A 21,475-nucleotide genomic window follows, 5' to 3' on the forward strand; every position below is an offset into this window, starting at 1 on the left:
TTCTGAGTATCACTACTTTTATTTATGTAACCCTGTACCCTGCTGCAGGGATGTACACTCAAGACGTGATACTATTAGCTTCCCTTTAAACTATGATATTTTCTCATGGGCTTTCCCTCAAGCTTGGTTTCAGCCACAGGCCTGGCAATGCTAAAAAGGTTAAGTGCCAGGAACTGTTACAAAAACAAAATCAGTATTTATTAAAATAGTCCAGAACTCAAATAAAAAATTGTCAGTTATAAAAAATAAAACACATTACATGTTGTGTTGAATCACCCTCTAGGGGGTCCCATGCCTCACCCATATTTGCCAATGATTGATTAGGGTAGAGGAGTTCCTTGGAATCAGAGTCTGTCTCCCTCTCTGGAGCCCTATATATCCAGTTCCATATTGTAGAAGCCTAAAGGATATAATGCTACTCCGTCCAAGTATCCCCTGCACTAGCTGTCTGTAGTTAGCTTTCCTATCTTATCCTAAAGGTGCTGACCGCCTAAATTGTTCACTTTACCGTAATTAAAAAAGGATGCAATGGCTAACTCATATTTAACACACTTAAACACACGCACTTAAACTTCTAGCACTATCCACACATAATAACTCCTAACAACCCCAAGTAGGGGAATACAGATGTCTCTATTTATACGAACCCTCCACATAATGATGTCACTAAGCTGATAGGAGGGACAATATCTGATTACGCCACAATTTAACCCCTTCTATTACTTAAGCCCATTAACCCCATAGTAGCCGATATGAGCAGCCGACATTTATAAACTTTTTTTGTATTTACAAGTAATTCCAAAAAGGTCTCTTTCTGATTTTAGAAATTAATATTGTATAAACCTAAGATGAGGTCCAAAAGTTGTGTCCAAATGTTTAAAAGGTTTAGCATGCACTATGGTAACATTAAGGTTATACACTTCATACTGTATATCATTAACATTGCCAAATGATAACAGATGATCTAAACAGAATCAGCCAATTATTCATAAATTTGGTGCTGTCTTTATGCCAAAATCTTGCTGCTGGGAGACTGTCATGGGAGACCAGGCATTAACACCTTTATACAATATCATACATTGAGCAAAACAGGTAAAACAAATACATTGTAAATTTATTCACAGGAAAAGGCAGACACACAATGTTACACAAACTACATAAGAAAATACACACTTACTGGATGTCTGGGGAGAAAACTAGACTTGCCTAGGTGCAGGGGCTTCTAAATCCAAAGCTTACCCTGACAGGTACATAGCCTGAAATGTCCTGGAACTGAAATCAGCCTGCAATTCCAGATGCCACCGCTCCCCTCTCTCCAGAGGACTTGAATTTACTTGCAAGACTTGGTGCTTAGAATCTACAAATCGGATTGGCTCAGAGGTTTATAATACTTCTGAATTTCATTCACAAAACCCTGCAGCCAATCCGGGTGTAGGAGTTTCCTAACCAGCCAATCAGAGCGATGCTGGTCTTATGAAGCCGGGCAAATGGGGGTGCTGAATCCCTCCTGCCCAAATGGTCTTGACACCTCAGACATCCTCTGTGGCTTTCATCTCTGATGTCTGTCAGACGTACTGGCACCAAGTTGGTAGACCCAGTGGCCTGCAGAGGGTTGAGAGGAGCGCACGATCCGACGGGAGCAAGGAGAGGACCCAAATCAAAAATATAAACTTTAATGTGTCATAAGACCTAAAATCCAACGCGATTCGAACGTTTGTGCGTTCTTTATTGATAAAGAACGCACAAGCGTTTAAAACACGTTGGATTTTAGGTCTTATGACACATTAAAGTTTATGTTTTTGATTTGGGTCCTCTCCTTGCTCCCGTCGGATCGTGCGCTCCTCTCCACCCTCTGCATCTACTATTACTGGAAGCTGCACATCCTGCCAGCCACACCGAGGCAGTAGTGGTGTGAAGATGGTCAGCGCAAACCTCATGGACCTCTCGATGTCGATGGAACCGGAAGGAATAAAATGATGAGAATAAAATAATGAGAATAAAATAAAATAATGCGAATAAAAGAATTGATGAAAATAAAACACAGTATCAGTGCATTATATACACATGTGGGGGATGGGGGAGGGCGGGGGGGGTTTGGGATGGGTATGGGAGGAGGATAACGCTGGAAGGGTTGATGATGGTTTTCCACTTATCTAATCAAAGAATACATAAAATTTATGGATTCAGTGACAAATTTAATTGCCCAGCATCAGCCGCGCGGTACACTCCCGCACGATCTCCTCCTCCGTTGTTGCTCTCACTGGCGCGTCCGGCAGCGGAACCGGAAGAGGGGATCTGTACCGGATGTCCTGCAGTGTGCTGGGTCCCTCTCTCAATGAGCTCCGGCAGGGAGTGTACCGCGCGGCTGATGCTGGGCAATTAAATTTGCCATAAAAGTGTGAGTGTATTTTTTGTGTTTATTTTATTGTCCCATAGATTGTTTTATACTTTTTATGTTCCATAACATGTTTGCATTTTTTATGCTCATGTCTCCACTGTATACCCATTAAAGACCTTGTTTCATTGTTGTTAACCCTGGGTTGCATACATTCTTTTTTGGTCATCTGGGAAACGGGGAGAGGAGACACTCACACACCATACCCATCGGGGGATATTTCTGCTGAGACAACCAGACACCATCCATACAGGACATCACCCTCTGAGGACAAGGACTCACATTAGGCCGTGTGAGTTTTATGTATATTGAGACTCCAGTATATGAGTCTGTATTAATCCACTACAGTCAGCATTGAGGGAGAGACACCACACAAGCCCGTGTGAGTCACTGAATCCATAAATTTTATGTATTCTTTGATTAGATAAGTGGAAAACCATCATCAACCCTTCCAGCGTTATCCTCCTCCCATACCCATCCAAAACCCCCTCCCCCCTCCCCCGTCCCCCACATGTGTATATAATGCACTGATACTGTGTTTTATTTTCATCAATTCTTTTATTCGCATTATTTTATTTTATTCTCATCATTTTATTCCTTCCGGTTCCATCGACATCGAGAGGTCCATGAGGTTTGTGCTGACCATCTTCACACCACTACTGCCACGCTAAGAAGGAGACGGGGTTCCCTTCTTTAAAGTCAAGCAGCAACCGCAAAATCATCAAAAAGGGCCAGTATATATTTCTATTTACTCTTTTACACCACGAACACAACCACATATCCATATAATCCTATTATTTTTAATTAAGTTAAGGCGTTGCAACATTTTTCAGCCACAAAATCTAGGGAGCGCCCCAGTTCAAATAACCTCTCAGCCACACCGAGGAACTGTGAGTACATTATTGCTACAGGGGTACTTCCAATGAGACCGATCGTGGGGGGGCATTCCTACCCATTACCTGTCTTCAGGATGTTCGTTAACCCATTATTGCTAGCTACTACTTCAACTCACCATTATTGTTTCTGGATTATCCTTGGATACTGGCATTGGCTATTATTGGTTATTATACCTTGCATTTGAGAGCTTCTTCATCACTATAGACCCAGTGGCCTATCAGAACATTGGTTCTCAAAGTCCCAGCTTATTTACTGTGCACAATGCATATGTGTACTAAACACACTTTGTTAATAAAAATATATACTTTAAAAACCTAAGTTTTTCTGATATGGGAAATAGAATAAAAAGCTGCACTTTATTTTTCACTAGCCATATTCCCCACACACTATTGCATAGACTTAGTATGGATTCTAAGAATCCCCTCACACCCTTATATGTATTGTTGGAGCACCCCAGAACCCCTATACCAGTTCTGGGTGATCTGGGCGTTTACTGGGTATCTCCATTAACCTAGGGACCCCTTGACTGCTTCAGGGACACCTCACATCCCTATGCCCCTTTTACCTTTCTGGTCTGTGCTGAAGCAGGGAACCCCTAGTGGTGAGTCACAAAAGCGTTTTCAAGGGGAGGTATTGCTGGGACAATGTGCCTACATGTATCCAGGAGTCACTCATGATTCCCGAGTACATTTTTGTGGTATCCAGCAACTCTGGACCCTGACTAGCTTGGCACCTTCTGACAACACTTTCTCAGCAAAACCCCCCCTGAAACTCATACCACAGCAATCTCTGCTTGCTGGGACTCCTGGAAAGGTAAAAACACATAAAATACTTTATTACGAGAAAGAGCGTCTCAGTGAGTAAAGACACTGACTGGCACTGAGAGTTTGAAGCAGGGGAGCCTGGTTCAAATCCTGGTGTCGGCTCCTTGTGACCTTGGGCAAGTCACTTTATCTCCCTGAGCCGCAGGCACCAAAAAATAGATTGTAAGCCCCACGAGGAAGGGACCTGTGCCTGCAAAATGTCTCTGTAAAGCGCTACTTTAAAAAAAAGCAGCGTTATACAAGAACATACTCTTCTTCTTATTATTATAATTATTATTATTGTTATTATTACTACCGCACATTACAGGTTATACATGTACAAACCCTGGGCTCAAAAGCTGACACTCTGGAACCCCAATACATGGATCAGAGGTAACTAAACAGGCTTAACCTTTATTGTGAGCCTGGTTACCCCCTCACCGTCACAGAGACCTTGATACATAGGTCCATATTTGCTAACCGGTGCTATTCCATAAAAGACTTTCCTCATTGGCAATAACACTGCTTAGTAAATATGCCAATAGTCTCCACACCGTTTTATCTCATGCAGAAAGAGTTACATTATTTTAATGTATTATCATAATTTCCATTTGATCATATCTGCGTTGGTTGGTTTTAACAGACAGTGACATTTTATCTGTTTTCCATGAGTGAAAAAATATTTAGAGCAAGACCAATGACGTGGCTATGTTTTATTTATTAGCTGTGGTTATTGCAACTCAGGCTGTCACACTGTATAGTTTAAAGGCCGTTTCACAGTGAAATATTCTGCTTATCCTTCTATTCTCAGTAATGCAAAATCTTTATGACAAATTTCCATGAAGATACTGTATAGTTAACTTAAAAAACAAGGGTGGCAATGAAATATCAGAATTCCCCACTTATGCCCAGCCTTTTTCTAAAAAAAAAAGTATTCTGATTATGTATTTCTATATATATATATATATATATATATATATATATATATATATATATATATATATATATATATATATATATATATATATATATATATATATATATATATATATATATATATATATATATATAAACTTTAGGGTTTGATGGATACCCTCTCTCTTTGATGCGTGTTCTCTGCATGGGCTTTCTGGACTCTGGATGTAAATAGTTAATTGCACTACATATGATTGTCTCACTTTACACATTGTTGCAGAGTGAAAAACAAAATGATTGACTATATTAGAATTATATGCAATGTAACCCGAACAATGTACAGTATATAAAACTGCTTCTATAAAATAGTGGTCAGTTCTAAGATAATAATATTGTAATATTTATTGCCAGGGAAAAAGAAAACTGATAAACGAAGCAAAAATAGAGTTTTAGAAAAAAGGAGGCAACAGCTGTATAAAATGCAGTATCAAAATATGTTACTAACGTATTTCAGTTTTAAGATGATTGCTGCCTTAAGTGGCATACACATGTGGAATGTAGGTCAAAGTTGAAATATAAAAAAAACTAAACAAACTTTTTTTTCGTCAAGAAGTAGCACATTTTCTGCAGAAAAAAATACAATCTTCACTGGAAAACCACAGTGTAACTGCCAGTGGAGGCCCAGGTAGAGCTTGATTTATGTTCAGTCTTAATACTGTAGCTAGTAGGCATTTTAATGTGGGGGTTATACTCCAAATACCAAGCATACTGTGTATGAGATAGTGTTATAATATCAATGCTAACAGTATTTTTTTTCAAGCAACAATCCATGATTGTGATTAAAAAAATACCATTTGGGGGGCTATGTACAATTGTGGAGAAGAGAAATGTCATTTTAATGCATTGGACCCTTTACCCCCAGGATGTGTTGAATTACCCAAACCCCCCCTAAACACACACACGCACACACACACACACACACACACACACACACACACACACACACACACACACACACACACACACACACACACACACACACACACACACACACACACACACACACACACACACACACCACACTACTTATTTGGAGGCATATGCCATAACATTTGATTAAACCAGCATATTTCACCCAATATAACCACACCTAAAAATATACATATCAGATACCCTGAACCTTGACCTTCAATAAAGAATAACTCCGCTCTTTCCAAGAGGTTATTACCTGTAAACAAGGACCTGACCACCACCCCCTGAGTAGCTGCCAAAAGGCCATGCTCATGTACTAGCCCCCTCAAAGGCCTTCATTCCAGGCACCAGCCAAACTGAAACATTTCCCCATTACTGGCACGTATAAACATTCCATAGGATTTATAAAATCCCTAACCATACAAAGAAAATGGAAAAACAACTGAAACCGTTAAAAACTGAAAATGGAGAGGGAAGGATGGCAGGTGTGAGACAATTAAACCCTTGCCCAGGACATACTTGAAAACGAGAGGTAACTCTCAATGTATTACTTCCTGGTAAAATATTTTATAAATAAATAAATAAATAAATAAATGAAACTGCCTCAAAAATTGTGTGGATAGAGGCACATAGCCTCACCTTTATATACCGCTCCCATGTAAAGCCCGGGAGAAGGAAAAGACACATCGAGGAAGCCACTAACGCGAAGCACCTACAGTAGGCAACAGGTATTCTACCTAGCAACCACTTCCAGCCAATCAACACTAGAGTGGGAGACCTAGAGGGAGAGGGGGGCCTTCGAGGGTCAAGATCCCTCCCAGGAACCCATTTTAGTGCACTGTGGTATCAAATTAAATGTTTCTTTTTATAACTGGTGCAGCTATAAGGCCGACTAAGGCTGCGCTTATAGTGCCTGGCGACAGCGATGCAACGTCGCTCCAAAACAAATGCATTGAATCCGTCCCATGCGCTTATATTAGGCGTGACGGTGACGGAGCGACCAAAAATGTTGTAGTCAGTGTTATTTGATTTTTTTTAGAGGCAGTCGCCACATGTACAGTAACTGTCTCTAAACCAATCACAGAGCGCCTATTGCATTCTGCCCTCCCCCTTCATGATGTCGCTGGCCTTTTCGCCAGCGACGTCGCTCAAAACTAAAGTTCAACTTTCACCAGTGACGACGGCGACGGATGACGTCATCAGTCGCGTCACCGTTGCCGGCTCTATAAACGTGGCCTAAAAGAAACTCACATCCCCAGCAAAGAACTGAGCTGAAGTATAACTTTAGAGCTGGAAGTGGTTGGTGCTACTACAATTAAGCACCCACTGGTGCTGGTGGGCAACTCATTATTCCTGTCTACCTTCTTTCTCCAAGAGGCCCGGGATGCCAACTGGTCCCACCTGTTGGCAGCCCTGTGCCGATTATAGGAAGCCAGAAATTCCAAAAGCAGAAAAATTGACTCTCAGAGGCACACAATTTGATACATCTCATTGTAATTTGTTAGTCATGTCAATTGCTTGATATACAGACACATAGGGGTGCATGACGGAAACGTACATCAATTTCTCTCCAAAATTGCCTTTCACCCTTTGTGTTGATGTAGCCTTATGTATTTTTATGTTCACTGCTCCTCATGTTATCATAATTGTGGAAAATGCTTGATTTGGGGGGGAAATTGTACAAAATAGCTGTCTTTAATACTTATGCTTCTTAGTTGAATACTTTCTAAAAATAAATAGAATAAATAAAAACAGATAAATTGACCAGAGCTGGCACTTTGGTGCACACAAATTGTAATACACCACGATTACCTCGAGGACACGGGCGTCGTGTCACCGCTGGGCGAACAATGCGTGAGGGTTTTATCGCCCTTGAGTCCAACATCATACTCACCTGTGGTCTACTCCGCCTCATTGGGCGGCTGCTACCTTGCGGGCAGGCCTGCCCTAATTCATGCAAACAGCTGATTGGTTCCTGGCCTCATATGCTTACCCAGCCCCCTACCAAACTGGCTGAGCATAAGTCTTCTGATGGTTACAAAGTGCTTACTGCATCCTTGCCTCCCTGCCTTGCTACCTTGTCCTGTGTTTATCTCTTGTTCCGTCTCTGACCTTTGGCTTGTACCCAGACTCCGACCCTCTCCACTCCTGACCATGGTTAGAACGACCACTATCCGCATGTCTACAACCCCTGACCACTGCAAATACGTATGACGATCCGCACCTCTCCAACCCCTGACCACGGCAAGTACCTACTGTACAACGATCCGCACCTCTCTAATCCCGACACGGCTAACGACTACGACCCTGCACTCCGGACGTGCTCACGCAGCTGGAGGTCGGTTTATCCAATCCCCACCTCGGCCTCGTGGTCACGTCCTGTTTGTGGTGAGCACCCGTTACAATTCCAGCCAGAATGTCCCAATTATATCCCAACTTCCACAAATAGTTTGATTTACTGATGGTGGGCAGTAATCTCTTAAAATATAGTTTTTTTCGGCCTTGCTCAGATTGCCAGAAGAGTAATTTGGTACCAGGCGTGATGTTGGCTGTGAACCCCCTTAATGTACATTGAGGGGAAAAGTATATGTGAAATTATTAACATTTATTACGAGTATAGAGAATTTTCAACCAATCCCGTAGAAACATTATAATCATAGTACTCTATTCCTTTATTACTCATTCTATCATTTCTTTTTTCAGGTATTGATTCTGTGTAATAAATTATATTTACATAAAAAAATGGTGTATTTATTGGCCTGCCTCTTCGCTCTGGTGACCTGCTTATTTGTCTGGCCTCTTCCTGCAGATGGTTTCCACTGATGAGCTAGTTTAGGGACCTGGAAGCAAGGGGCTCTGGGTGTGGTCAGGAGGTACCATACTTTGGGCTCACTAAGGCCGACATTCTCTCTACCATTTTTTATGCAGCTTGAATAAATCATTTTTATTGCCACACGACCTGCTTCTTGCCTCTGTGCACCACACAATACATCTTCTTATACTCTTTAATGAATAAGAGGTCAACTACCTGTGCTGCCAACTAACCTGCAACCTGCACATTCCAGCAACACCACGACGGTGTGTCTACTGCATTGTACAAAATGCTATTCAAATCAACAGAGACAGCAATGCACTGGCTACAGATAGAGCTGGAAGTGTTAAATATTTGTAAGTTTTATCTAAAAAAAAATGGGAGGTGTTGGACTTTTAAAGCAGTAGAAATACTTCTTGCTGTAACCTGTCTATAAACCTTTTTTACCGTGACCAAATATTTGTATGTTTTTTTTCCTGATAGACAAATAATTGTACATTTTCATAAAAAATTCAATATGTTATCAGATATATTAGTATTAAAGAAAATAACATCAGAAAAAAAGTTTCTGAATATTAAAATACTGATTTCCAATGGGAAGAGCACCATTCCCCATGAACAAAACATCATGTTTTAAAAATATAGACCGCTTTGGAACGGAAAAGAGATCACAAAAGTAAAAAATGAAATGCACAAATACATGGCGATCAGCATGGACTGCTGCATTAAAAGAGGGTTACAAATGAATACAATTAGTCGTTTCCATGTTGCATGAGTCTGATGGCATGCTAGGTTGTAGAAAATTGGGTAATTGGAATACAATAGCGATATTAATCGGTAGTTGAAGTGTAATGGTATGAATGTGGATTTTTGTAAATCAGGTACATAAGATAAGGCTGCGCTTATAGTAGAAGCGACGCGACGGCTTGGCCGCGATCTCTGGAAGCCAAGTCAATTTGATTTTTCCAGCCACCATAGCGTGACGTCACCGTCGCCGGCACTGTAAGCGCAGCCTAAGGCTGCTTTGTAGCTATAGTATTACACTGTCAGTATGGAAAGTTTACTTTTATTGGTGCATAAAGGGGAGAGATCTCACAACCACCAGGAAATGAATGTGTCTTTAAAAAAGCAGACCTACAGAGACTATAAAATTGCCAGTGATTTCAAAACAGTAATTGAAACATTTATTTTAGCTCATGGCCCCTGACCTAGATTTAATTGATTACAGGGCAAGTTCTATATGCGACAAAGTAGCCAATTGGGCTTCAATGGGGAGCAGACTGAAATCAATGGGGAATTTTGTCCGAAAACGGTCAAATCGACCGTGGCAGCACATGTAGAATCATGCCCTAATTAATTAAGGGAAAGGGTAAAAAGACTGCAGGCAATTAAGTATGATATATAGGGTGACCATTCGTCCCGGTTTTGCCGGGACAGTCCCGTTTTTTTGTGTCCTGTCCCGGTTTTAAGTCCGTCGCGGTTTTGTCCCGGTTTTTGTCCCTGGTCCCGGTATTGCGGGGCAGCGGCGGTGAGGAGAATGCGGCGGCCGGTAAGTATTTTCTATGTACAATGTGTGTGTGAATGCTGCCGGGGGGACTGAATGAAGGAGAATGCCGGGGACGGGACTTAGAATGCCAGCCGGCCCGCATGGGATTGGATGAATGATCATGCCGGGGGCGGGACTTAGAATGCCGGCCGGCCCGCAGGGGATTGGTCGCAGGCATGTCAGAGGAATCTGGGGGCGGGGCTTCCGCTTTGTGCAGAGCACACGTGACTGTGACTGCCTTCCCGCTCCTGGCTCCTCTGTGCGCGGTGAGTGTCCCCCTTCTGTCCCGGGTCCCAGCCAAGGGGGGGTAATAGGAGGTGGTAGCGGGGGTGCACCTGCCTTTGCCCCCCCGGCACTCGCACCTTTGCCACCCGGCGCTCGTACCTTTGCCCCCCGGCGCTCCCACATTTGCCCCCCGGGAGATGGGCTCGGGGGTGGGCAGTGGTGGCTGCGCGGTCTCGGGCGGTGTAGGGGCTGGCGGGCGGTGCTGGGGGAGGCGGAGTGTATCTGTGTGTGTGTATCTGTGTGTGCGTGTATGTGTGTGTGTATCAGTGGGTGTGTGTGTGTATCAGTGGGTGTGTGTGTATCAGTGGGTGTGTGTGTGTCAGTGCGTGTGTGTGTGTGTATCAGTGGGTGTGTGTGTGTGTGTATCAGTGTGTGTGTGTGTATCAGTGGGTGTGTTTGTGTGTGTGTGTGTGTATCAGTGCGTGGGTGTGTATCAGTGTGTGTGTGTGTATCAGTGTGTGTCAGTGGGTGTGTGTGTGTCAGTGGGTGTGTGTGTGACAGTGGGTGGGTGTGGGTATCAGTGGGTGTGGGTATCAGTGGGTGTGTGTGTGTGTGTGTATCAGTGGGTGTGTGTGTGTGTGTATCAGTGTGTGTGTGTGTGTCAGTGTGTGTGTGTGTGTGTGTGTATATCAGTGGGTGTGTGTGTGTGTGTGTATCACTGGGTGTGTGTGTGTATCAGTGGGTGTGTGTGTGTGTGTATCAGTGGATGGGTGTGTATCAGTGTGTGTGTGTGTGTGTGTGTGTGTGTGTATCAGTGTGTGTCAGTGAGTGTGTGCGTGTCAGTGGGTGGGTGTGGGTATCAGTGGGTGTGGGTATCAGTGGGTGTGTGTGGGTGTGTGTGGGTATCAGTGGGTGTGTGTGTGTATCAGTGTGTGTGTGTATATCAGTGGGTGTGTCAGTGGGTGGGTGTGGGTATCAGTGAGTGTGGGTATCAGTGGTTGTGGGTATCAGTGGGTGTGGGTATCAGTGGGTGTGTGTCAGTGGGTGTGTGTATCAGTGTGTGTGTGTGTGTGTGTGTGTCAGTGTGTGTGTGTGTGTGTGTGTGTGTATCAGTGTGTTTGTGTGTATCAGTGGGTATCAGTGGGTGTGTGTATCAGTGGGTGTGCATCTCCCTCACCCTCCCTGTCTCCCTCTCTCTGTCTCTCTCCCTCCCTCTCTCCGTCTCTCTCCCTCCCTGTTTACGTCTCTCTCCCTCCCTGTCTCCCTCCCTGTCTCCCTCCCTGTCTCCCTCCCTGTCTCCCTCCCTGTCTCCCTCCCTCTCTCCGTCTCTCTCCCTCCCTCTCTCCATCTCTCTCCCTCCCTGTCTCCGTCTCTCTCCCTCCCTGTCTCCGTCCCTGTCTCCGTCTCTCTCCCTCCCTGTCCCCGTCTCTCCCTCCCTGTCACACACACACACACACACACACACACACACACACACACACACACACACACACACACACACACACACACACACACACACACACACACACACACACACACACACACACACACACACACACACACACACCAAGGACTAATGGTAGTAAAGTATAAGTGTACTACAATAAATAAACTGTTATGTAAAAAAAATGTGTCCCGGTTTTTCATTTTCAAAATCTGGTCACCCTAATGATATATTAAAGAACTTGGGTCATTTAAAAAATGAACACTTCAGAAGCTGGAAAAAAGATTGTTTCCGGAATGTTTACGGGCCTTTTCTCAGCCTGCTATCTCTGTAAATCTACAGAAGAAATTACAAATGAGAAATAGATCCGATTTAATAAACAGCACATACTGTAAATGATCGCAAAGAAAAACTTTTTTTATTCATGCGTTATCTTTTCTTTGTTTTGGACAATGGGTGCTCAACGCTCAAAGGGCCGTCTACAAGGTCACTACAAATAAGCAGCTGAAAAATAAATTTTGCTTTTGGTCATATGAGCCTTGGAACTATAAACATTCAATCTCTAAAACTGTTCCCCACTGATGACAAGTCTCTTGGCCTCAGATAAAACATTTCCTGTTGATTAATGACTGTAGGCGTATGGGATGTCAATTGTCTACAGCAGCTGTGCACAAACTGGGGGGCAGGACCCCCAGGGGGGGCGCGAGACTGAATGCGGTGGTGGGGTGGGGGGGTTTACAGAGGCCCCACGCGCTTCCCGAAGGCACTTAAATTAAGTGCCAGGGGAGCTGCAGGGCCTCTGTAAACTTAACTTACCTTGGCTCCGGCGGCTTCTCACACGCGTCGACATGGCAACGCAGCAGGTCATGTTACGTCACGTTGCTATGGCAATGTGACGTCATGACGCCGGAGCCGACGCCGGAGCGGGGGTGAGAGAGGGCACGGAGGTGAGGGGACCGCCGGCAGGGAGGCGCAAGGAAAAAAGTTTGCGCCCCCTGGTCTACAGGGTGATGATAGAGGCAAGCAGAGGGAGAAGATGCCGGTGGGAAAAATGAACAGTGAGCAGCCGGTAGAGGAGTTAGGTTGTTCCTCTGCTTAACTCTCCACCGCTGCCGTTGTCATCTCTCACCGCCCACCTCTATCACCACCCTGTGCCGCAAGTAGGAATGGAGGAGGGGAAGAGAGCTGGAGGAGGAGGGAGAGAGGCTGGAGAAAGAGAGCTGGAGAAGGGGAAGAGCTGGAGGAGAGAGAGAGCTGGAGGAGAGAGAGAGCTGGAGGAGAGAGAGAGCGAGAGCGAGAGCGAGAGCGAGAGCGAGAGAGAGAGAGAGAGAGAGAGAGAGAGAGAGAGAGATCTGGAATGGGAGAGAGCTGGAGGAGGGGGGAGAGCTGAGTAAGAGGAAAGAGATAGCTGGGGAGGAGAGAGAGCAAGAGGAGGGGGACAGAGCTGGAGGAGGAGAGAGCTGGAGGGGAAGAGAGCTGGAGGAGGTCTATTTTGATCTGGTTTTGCTGATTGGCCAGCAAAGCCGGCCAATCAGTTGAACAGCAATTCTACTTGGGAACCAAGTAGAACAAAGAAAAACCAGCCAAACAAACATAAAATTAAACCAACAACAAGTGCACTGTAAATAAAAGAAAGTGCACTAAAAATGAAGGGTTAGTACAAAATAATCCAGAGGGGGGGATACCGAGCAGAGCACCCCGCCTGACACCCACTGGGAGGCAAACTCTGAAACCGTCCCAGTGGACTCGGTGTACGTGTACTCTGCCCGGTTACGGGAGCGCACCAGCGCCCGGAACATGGCCACAATGTTTGTTGGGACCTCCCTCTCCAAACACTGCGTCCTGGTCTTATAAATGGCAAGCTTAGCCAATGCAAGGAGCAGATTGACGAGGAGATCCCTAGGCTTATTGTTCCGGGACACTGGGCACCCAAAAATCAAAAGGTGAGGGGAAAGGTGCAGCCAGAACTGCAGGAGAAGGCCCCTCAAGGTGGATAAGAGGGGCTGCAGTCTGGGGCAGCTAAAATAAATATGACACACAGACTTCCGCTCACTACAGAAGGGGCAGGTGGCGGAAAAGTCAGTGAAGTGGGCCAAGTACTCTCCCGTGCTCTGTGCACTGTGGAGGACTCTCCAACTCAAATCCCAGGCGGGACTGGGAATCAACTCTGAATAGAGTTCCCTCCACTGGGGCCTCTCACCCTCGTTTGCAGGAAGTACCCACCTCCAGATGGTATCAGGGCAGGCGACAAGGGCGAGGTAGTGCACTGTATGGAGCACAAGAGAGTACATGCCTTTCCTCGGCATGCACAGAAACGTGCCGGGGACAAATTCCCCAAGCTGCTGAGGTTGGGGACGAGAGGAGCCTGAGGGGGTTGCCGTGGCTTTGGTCCCACACAAAGATCCAGAGAACTGGGGGTGATAGGTGGGCAGGGCTCTCCGGTCTGCAATACCCCCTCAATGAAGGTGCGTGAGTCAGGGTGGATGGCATCTTTAATCTCCTTGATCAGACGACGAGGGATGCGGGCAGTAGGCAGACCCATTCAGTGCGCGAACACCACTGCCCCTACCCAGTCCCGTCATTCGTAGGCCAGGAGATCCCCGACTCTGGTCACCCGCACCAGGATTAGTTGACGGCAGATACAGGGTGAATCCAACATCCGAGCCCTCACTGCTGGATTAAACAGCAGGGGCTCGGTGAGGAAACCAATCCCCAACACCGCCTGTCCTTTCCTGGTCTTGGAGACCTGGCTCCAGGCCCTTAGTAAGTCCCGGTAGTATGCCGGCAGCACCATGAAGTCTCTACCTAACCCCTCGGGCTTGATGACAAACAGTTGCCAGTCATACCCCATATTGCGCAGCTGGCGAAAGAGGAGGGGGAGGGAGCTGGAGGAGGGGAGCGAGAGTTGGAGAAGGAGGGGGAGAGTTGAGATGAGATGAGATAAGGAAGGGGAGCGATGATATGAGGAGGAGGGCGGAGAGGAGATTAGGAGGAGGAGAGAGGATCAGGGAAAGAATGGGGGAGGGAGAAAAAAACTGCAGTCAGTATTATCTTATACTACTATGCGGATTTATTTAAAAACAATCCTATAACGTATCATGTTTTACTGTTTTAAAAATGTTATATCGATTAATAAAAAAAAAGTAATGTGATTTGGATTACATCAGGCAGGAGAGGGGGGCTCCGACTAATATCAGGGGTGAAATGGGGGGCTCGGTGTAAAATGTTTGCTCACCTCTGGTCTACAGCTTGCTTCTCCCTTAACCTAAAGGCTGACAGAGGGACCAGCAACATAATGTGGAGCAGTCCCTCATAGGATCAAGGTATACTAATTGCACTGAGATATTTAGAGTTTGATATGGGCAAAAAAGTACAACTCCTAAAAATATTTAGAAATAATTTTTTTAAGTTAGTTTATATGATGAGCTGAGACTTGGGATGGGTTTGATTTCCTCTGGTCACGCCCTTTTGCTGTAAGCATGAATACATTTGTTTATTTGTTTAGCATGACACAATGAATAGAAAGATTTCTTCCTTCTATTCTTTGGAGATGTCTAGCGATTACCTGCTTAATTTGTGCAAGTGTTGGCAAAACTAAAACTCAGGTAAGCTAATTAGATTGGGCGGTTACACCATTACACCTTTGTGGCGTGGTAATACTGCTTTGAACAGAAACTTCATATTCCTTTTGTTCAGAGTTTCCATGGCCTATAAACAGCATATATTCCAATACAACTCTGTAATGCAATAACAGAAGGAAATAATAAAAATACAACAATTGTTAGTTAGCCGTGAGAAAATTATTACAGATAACCTCTGCACCACTGAGTGTTGCATTAAAGGTGCAACTCCACATAGTTGCCAGTTTAATTTTTGTAGGCGTCTTTGAATGGAAAAGTTTGCCAATCGTGTCTTTTTTTGTTCTTATCCCATCCTTTTCTTATCATGAGAGATTATAAAGATAAGGGGAGGAGTCAGAGGGGGTCTCTGTCTGGCTGTACTTGCACTTGCTGAGCACATAGTGACATCAGACAAAATGGAGTATCATGAGGAAATCAAATCCCTCCTAAGGCTAACTTTAAAAAAAAAATACTTATAGGTGTCAGATTTGGGTAAAAAACAAATGTATCAATTGCCCGGTTCACTTTGGTGCTAGGAGGGACTGCTCCTTTAAAAGTCACTGTCTGCCTTTTTGTGTTACATTTCCAAACGGAACGGTTTACACTAAGCATCTTGCAAGGTCACTAAGAATACAGCTTGTTGCGTGGCTAGTCAATTTGCCCTCCAGACAGATGCTGTAAGCTGTATAAATTGTTTTGAAATATTTACTTAACTGTACTAAATATTTAAAGATTGATTATAAAGAATAATACGTGTGGCAATACATAGTTGCAAGTGCTGTCCCATCTAACAAAACAGATTAGAGTTGCAAGAAAAGTTACTCCAGCGTGTAATATATCCTTGTCTCCACCAACTTTAATGTTTGCTTCAACCCACCACTGTAGATATTCACCCCCCTAAAAAAGCCAAATTCTGAGCATACAACATACAGTAACATAAAGGGGGGAGGGCGGGCTGTTACCAGATGAGCAATAATGGTTGCTCCATTAGAAAGCACCAGCACAGATATTCAGTGACAGTCACATATATAACATGTACATACATTGGTGAGTGTACGTAGGATGTGTGCGGTACTTGCTTTTTTACAGACCCACACTAGCACTACTTGTTTGTTACCACTTTTTTTTTTAAATGTATTTGTTGTAGGGAAGCTCTCTTCCTTTCAGCTTTTTTAGCATCAATCTTTCTAAAATATGCTTTACTACAATTTTCAACAAATTGAGAATTTTTTTGTTAGGCAAACCACCATAACTTTTTCAAGCCACTATGACCACTGCTTTTAACACACTGATTCAAAAGATAAAGATGTCGCAACTTGGAGAAACTTTAACCTTCACTGTGACCTTGTGATGTACCTGGTACGGCATAGGCCCTGGCACACCGAAGGAATAACAAGTTAGAATCAAACGGGTGCCAGGCGCATCCTGTGATCACGGTAGTTTCAGAGGTCATGGGCACTCTGGTACCATTGCACCTCCAGCACTGTAAGGCTTGTTATATAGTGGCCGTGTGCGCTACGCCGTGCGCGGGACTTATAATTGGCTGAGGTTAGTCATCCTTTCTATACAAGGGCCGCGCATTGAGCGTGCATCCGACCGACAGCGGGGAAGATGGGGAATACAATGATTTTGCGCCGCTACCGGCGCTGAAACTTATGTATATGTGTGTGTGTATATATGTATGCATGTGTATGTATGTATATGTGTGTGTGTATATATGTGTGTGTCTGCACAATGTTAATAAATATTTTATGTATTTACAGTAGGTGTACAAAATCAAATACCTTGATTTGAATTTTCAAGTATTGCCAACCGATGACACTGTCATTACTCCTTACTTGGCCTATTTAGGAAAATCATTCACAGGAATTCGGAAGAATAGGAATCTAGGGGGAGTCATTGACTTGGAGTGAAGTTCTGCTTCCTGTGCGGCTATTTAAGCCAGAGTGCGGTGCAATCAGCTAGATTGCATTAAGTCATCAAATGTTTACATTCTTGGAACATACACACCATGCAGCTCAACTTCAGCAATAACATTCCACACATATTCTAACATCATTGTCTACCTGAACAAGTAAGCAATTATGCACATACTTCACTGTATGGAAAGATAAAGAAAACACAGCAAGTACAAGATAACGAAATTGCTGAAATGTTAAACATTTCACTCCTCCAAGCTGAGGATTTCCATTAGTATACAGGCATACCCCACGCTAACGTACGCAATGAGTCCAGAGCATGTATGTAAAGTGAAAATGTACTTAAAGTGAAGCACTACCTTTTTTCCACTTATCGGTGCATGTTCGGTACTGCAATCGTCATATACGTGCATAACTGATGTAAATAAGGCATTTGTAACAGGCTCTATAGTCTCCCCGCCTGCGCACAGCTTCGGTACAGGTAGGGAGCCGGTATTGCTGTTCAGGACGTGCTGACAGGCGCATGCGTGTGCTGCCGTTTGCCTATTGGGCGATATGTCCTTACTCGCGAGTGTACTTAAAGTGAGTGTCCTTAAACCGGGGTATGCCTGTACTAGGTTTTAAATTACTTCCTGCTTCGTAGCTCATGTGCACCCTAACTTCAAAGAGAATAAATCTATTTACAATTACTATACGACCGTGTTGTTTTTTATAAGTGTATGTGTGCATTTGAAAGCACAGCTTCTGAAGTTGATTCCAGGTCAATGCTGTACTGAGCCTACAGATCAGGTAGGAGACACAGGGATCTATATTTAACAAAACGTTCCAGCTGCAGAAATAGGGGTAAATCCCCTCCCCAAAAAATGGAACCAGAATTCTAGTAAGAAGGTATCCCTCCGCACTCAATGTGATTCCTTTTCTTTAAAATGGGGCAGAAAGAGACATGATGGGGGAAAAATATGTTGTAACATTTGCAGGGGCCTCAGTCTTGAAGTTTGTCCTGGGCCCCCAAATTCCGGCCCAAATTCCGGCTGGCAGCCCTGCTCACAACACATTGTAAAGGTGATCTGCAAGTAGTGTCCGGTATCTCTAGCAGGAGAGAGGTTAATTAGATTGCCACATGAGATCATGACTAAAATCTGTATTTCAAGGTTTATCAGTCAGGATGTAGGATAAATCAGGGTGACATTATTAGCAGTTGGGCTTTTTTTTAAAAACATTGTCCAATTCAAATAAGAATGGGGTTTTTTTTGTCCTAATTTGTTCAGTTGCACAGTTGAACAATTTACGGTAGCAATATTGTATGTGAAAGTAGCAATCTCTCCAAAAACTATTTAAAAACTATAAAAACTAAAAATAAAAACCCTCTCCTGACATTTATGGATCTAGGGACCCACCAATACCTGAGATACAGTATTGAACTTTGAATGTGACTTAAAAAAATATGACCGCTGGGTTAACCAATATAGCTGCAACATCATGTCCAGGATTTGCCATTAAAATAGGCAAGAAGCAAAAAGCTGACACACTATGAGTGCTCATTTGCATGTCATTACCCAGAATCCCTGGCTGCAGTGGATGCATTTTATGCTACTGATGCGGCGGCCGTTATTCGAACACATCTCGGCGCCGATTTTGAGTTCTCTGCTGTTCCCCACGCAGCATGAACGCGGTCAATCGCCCCAGGCACCCGCGCTTATCGCGGATGTTTTGTTTGAATTTCATGGATTCTGTTTCTTTGTTTGCAATAAAATGGATGAATTGTAATGTGTACAGTACGGTGCTACTATACTACTGTGTCAATTTCGTGTTTTTAAAAGCCAGAACACTAAAATTCGTTTTTCTGCTCTCGCCGTGCTCGCATCTTAGTGCGGGGAGGCTGGAATTCATCCCGCGGTTTCAAATCGGGATTCCGATGTACATGACGCGTGAAGTGTTCGAATAACGGCCGCTGCAACAGTAAGTGATTGTGGGGAAAGCCAGGTTTGTGGACGTGTGAATGTGCTCACAAGTGGTATTTTATTTGCTGTACGGTGAAAGGTTTTTGTCACTTTTTTTACTCACCGTAACTTACATAGTGTACCATGAAAATGCAAAATTTCCAACATTTTCAATATTTACGAAATCCCAAGTTAAAAAATAAACACTGCAAATAATTTTAAACAATTAAATAATTATCAACAAATTTGAGAAAGAAAATAAATTAATTAAAAAAAAAACACTGAACCCCCCCCCAGTGAATATAGTTTGTATGGCAAACTTGGACAATGACGCTCTAATTTTTTAAGCTGAAAGATTGTTTGCTATTTTTGAAAATGTTCAATTGTTAAATACACGTGAAGTGAATTTTGAGAGATATGGCCCCATCTCTAGTGCAGACGCAGCATTCTATTGGCTGCCAGAGTAAAGAAGTCTTAACAGCCTATCACAGGGGGGGGGGGGGGGGTGGGAAGGGTACCCATAGCAGTAAGTAGAACATCTCAGGAGTGGGTGATCCGCCAGTTCTCATAGGTGTAAATAAAGAACGTTCCATAGAAGCTCAACATAATGGCATCACTTCATAAATAAAGGTTTTGAGTTGAAGATAAACGTAGTAAAAGTGAGTTAGTTCCCCATTTATATTCCCATTAAAAAAAAACCCAGATAAACAGACAGCTTAATTCATATTCAATATAACGCAAAATGTTTCTGGACTACAGACCCTTGTAAGGTTTGCTAAAATGTATGACAAATTACCACGAATATCTTGTTTTAACTCATTTAGAAATTCCCCATCATACCAAATTCGCTCCATCAATTTTTTATGGAGGCATACAAAAGAGCTTTTAAATATACTGTACCTCACCTAATTAGGTTTTAAATCTACTGTACATGACATACTGTAACACAATTTATTTTCAGCTTTTCTGATACAGTAACAGTCAGAGCGCGGTTCATTCCACAGGTTACAATGCAACTAATTGAAACGCTATCATTTGCAGTGTGTTTGTAAGCACACATTCACATGTATGTGCATATGTGTGAATGCAACCCGCTTACATGATAAGGTAAGTAAGTATGTGGCTATCTGACCTGTTTCTGGTCCTCATTCCTTTTAGACTCACCTATAGCCATTCCTGTGACCGGTGGTGAATAGAAGTTATGCTGTCCTTGAACAGAGTGGTGCTGGTCTGGGTAGTTCTGCAGTCCGTGGTGACGACTCTGGGGCTTTTCAATAGTGTTTTGTCTGCTCTCCATTTGATCTGTCACTGCCATGCTCCACTACTACTGTATAATAAGCTGCCACCTGGCCTCACAAATTTCCCCTGAGCAGACACTGCTTTCAAATAACCAATATTTCACTGCAAAAGCAATCCAGAAATCCTACAAATGCTAATCCTCCTCCTACTCTTTTCTCATGCAGCTCAATGGGCAGGGACTGAACTTCCTACTTTTGCTTTTGAAAATATTTTGTTTCTTCACTCGTTACCATCTCTTGTTTTGTTGTGAAAGCCAATCGCAATGCTATGGGCAGGTTCTTGTGCGTATGTGCAACGCCCCCAAAATTACTGTGTGCCCAACTTCTTTTAAGTTAAGATATAAGAGCAAGTCTGCTGCCAGGAAGCTGCAACATACTGTAGCTGATTAAGAATAGCACACTCATATTCCTGGCATGGCTCACAGGGCGGGTTGAGGCTTGAGAGTGCTTAGTTTTATGCTTTGTTTTGCTTACATTTTTATGTTCTGAATGGGTGTGTCCCTTTGTGCCAAAGTCTAGCAGTAAGGTGTGTGCCACTACTGAATGTTTGGACGAAAAAAATATCAGCTACTAGGGAGTGCTTACTGAATGTGACATGACACCTGTACTCTAATTTACTTGAGACTTTTAAGTGTTATAGTGCTGAGGGGACCTGCACCCAAGCAGCTATACTTTGGCCGTCATACAGT

The 21,475-nt window shown here is 43.7% G+C and overlaps 1 protein-coding gene across 2 annotated transcripts in view; it reads right to left on the minus strand.

Moving 5' to 3' along the window:
• The window catches only part of OTULINL (OTU deubiquitinase with linear linkage specificity like), an 81,827-nt gene extending 60,758 nt beyond the window's left edge, over nt 1-21,069 (minus strand). The window contains exon 1 of one of the 2 annotated variants that reach the window (XR_012799152.1): nt 20,653-21,069. Coding sequence is in view for 1 of the 2 variants with exons in the window: in XM_075585936.1 (XP_075442051.1) it covers nt 20,653-20,803 (151 nt within the window). In the remaining variant the exon portion in view is untranslated. The remainder of the gene's footprint in view (nt 1-20,652) is intronic. The other variant, XM_075585936.1, reaches the window with a different exon arrangement.
• Between the last annotated feature and the right edge of the window lie 406 nt (nt 21,070-21,475).

The sequence above is a fragment of the Ascaphus truei genome, chromosome 2, assembly GCF_040206685.1.
Source record: "Ascaphus truei isolate aAscTru1 chromosome 2, aAscTru1.hap1, whole genome shotgun sequence".
In the NCBI taxonomy this organism is placed as follows: domain Eukaryota; kingdom Metazoa; phylum Chordata; class Amphibia; order Anura; family Ascaphidae; genus Ascaphus; species Ascaphus truei.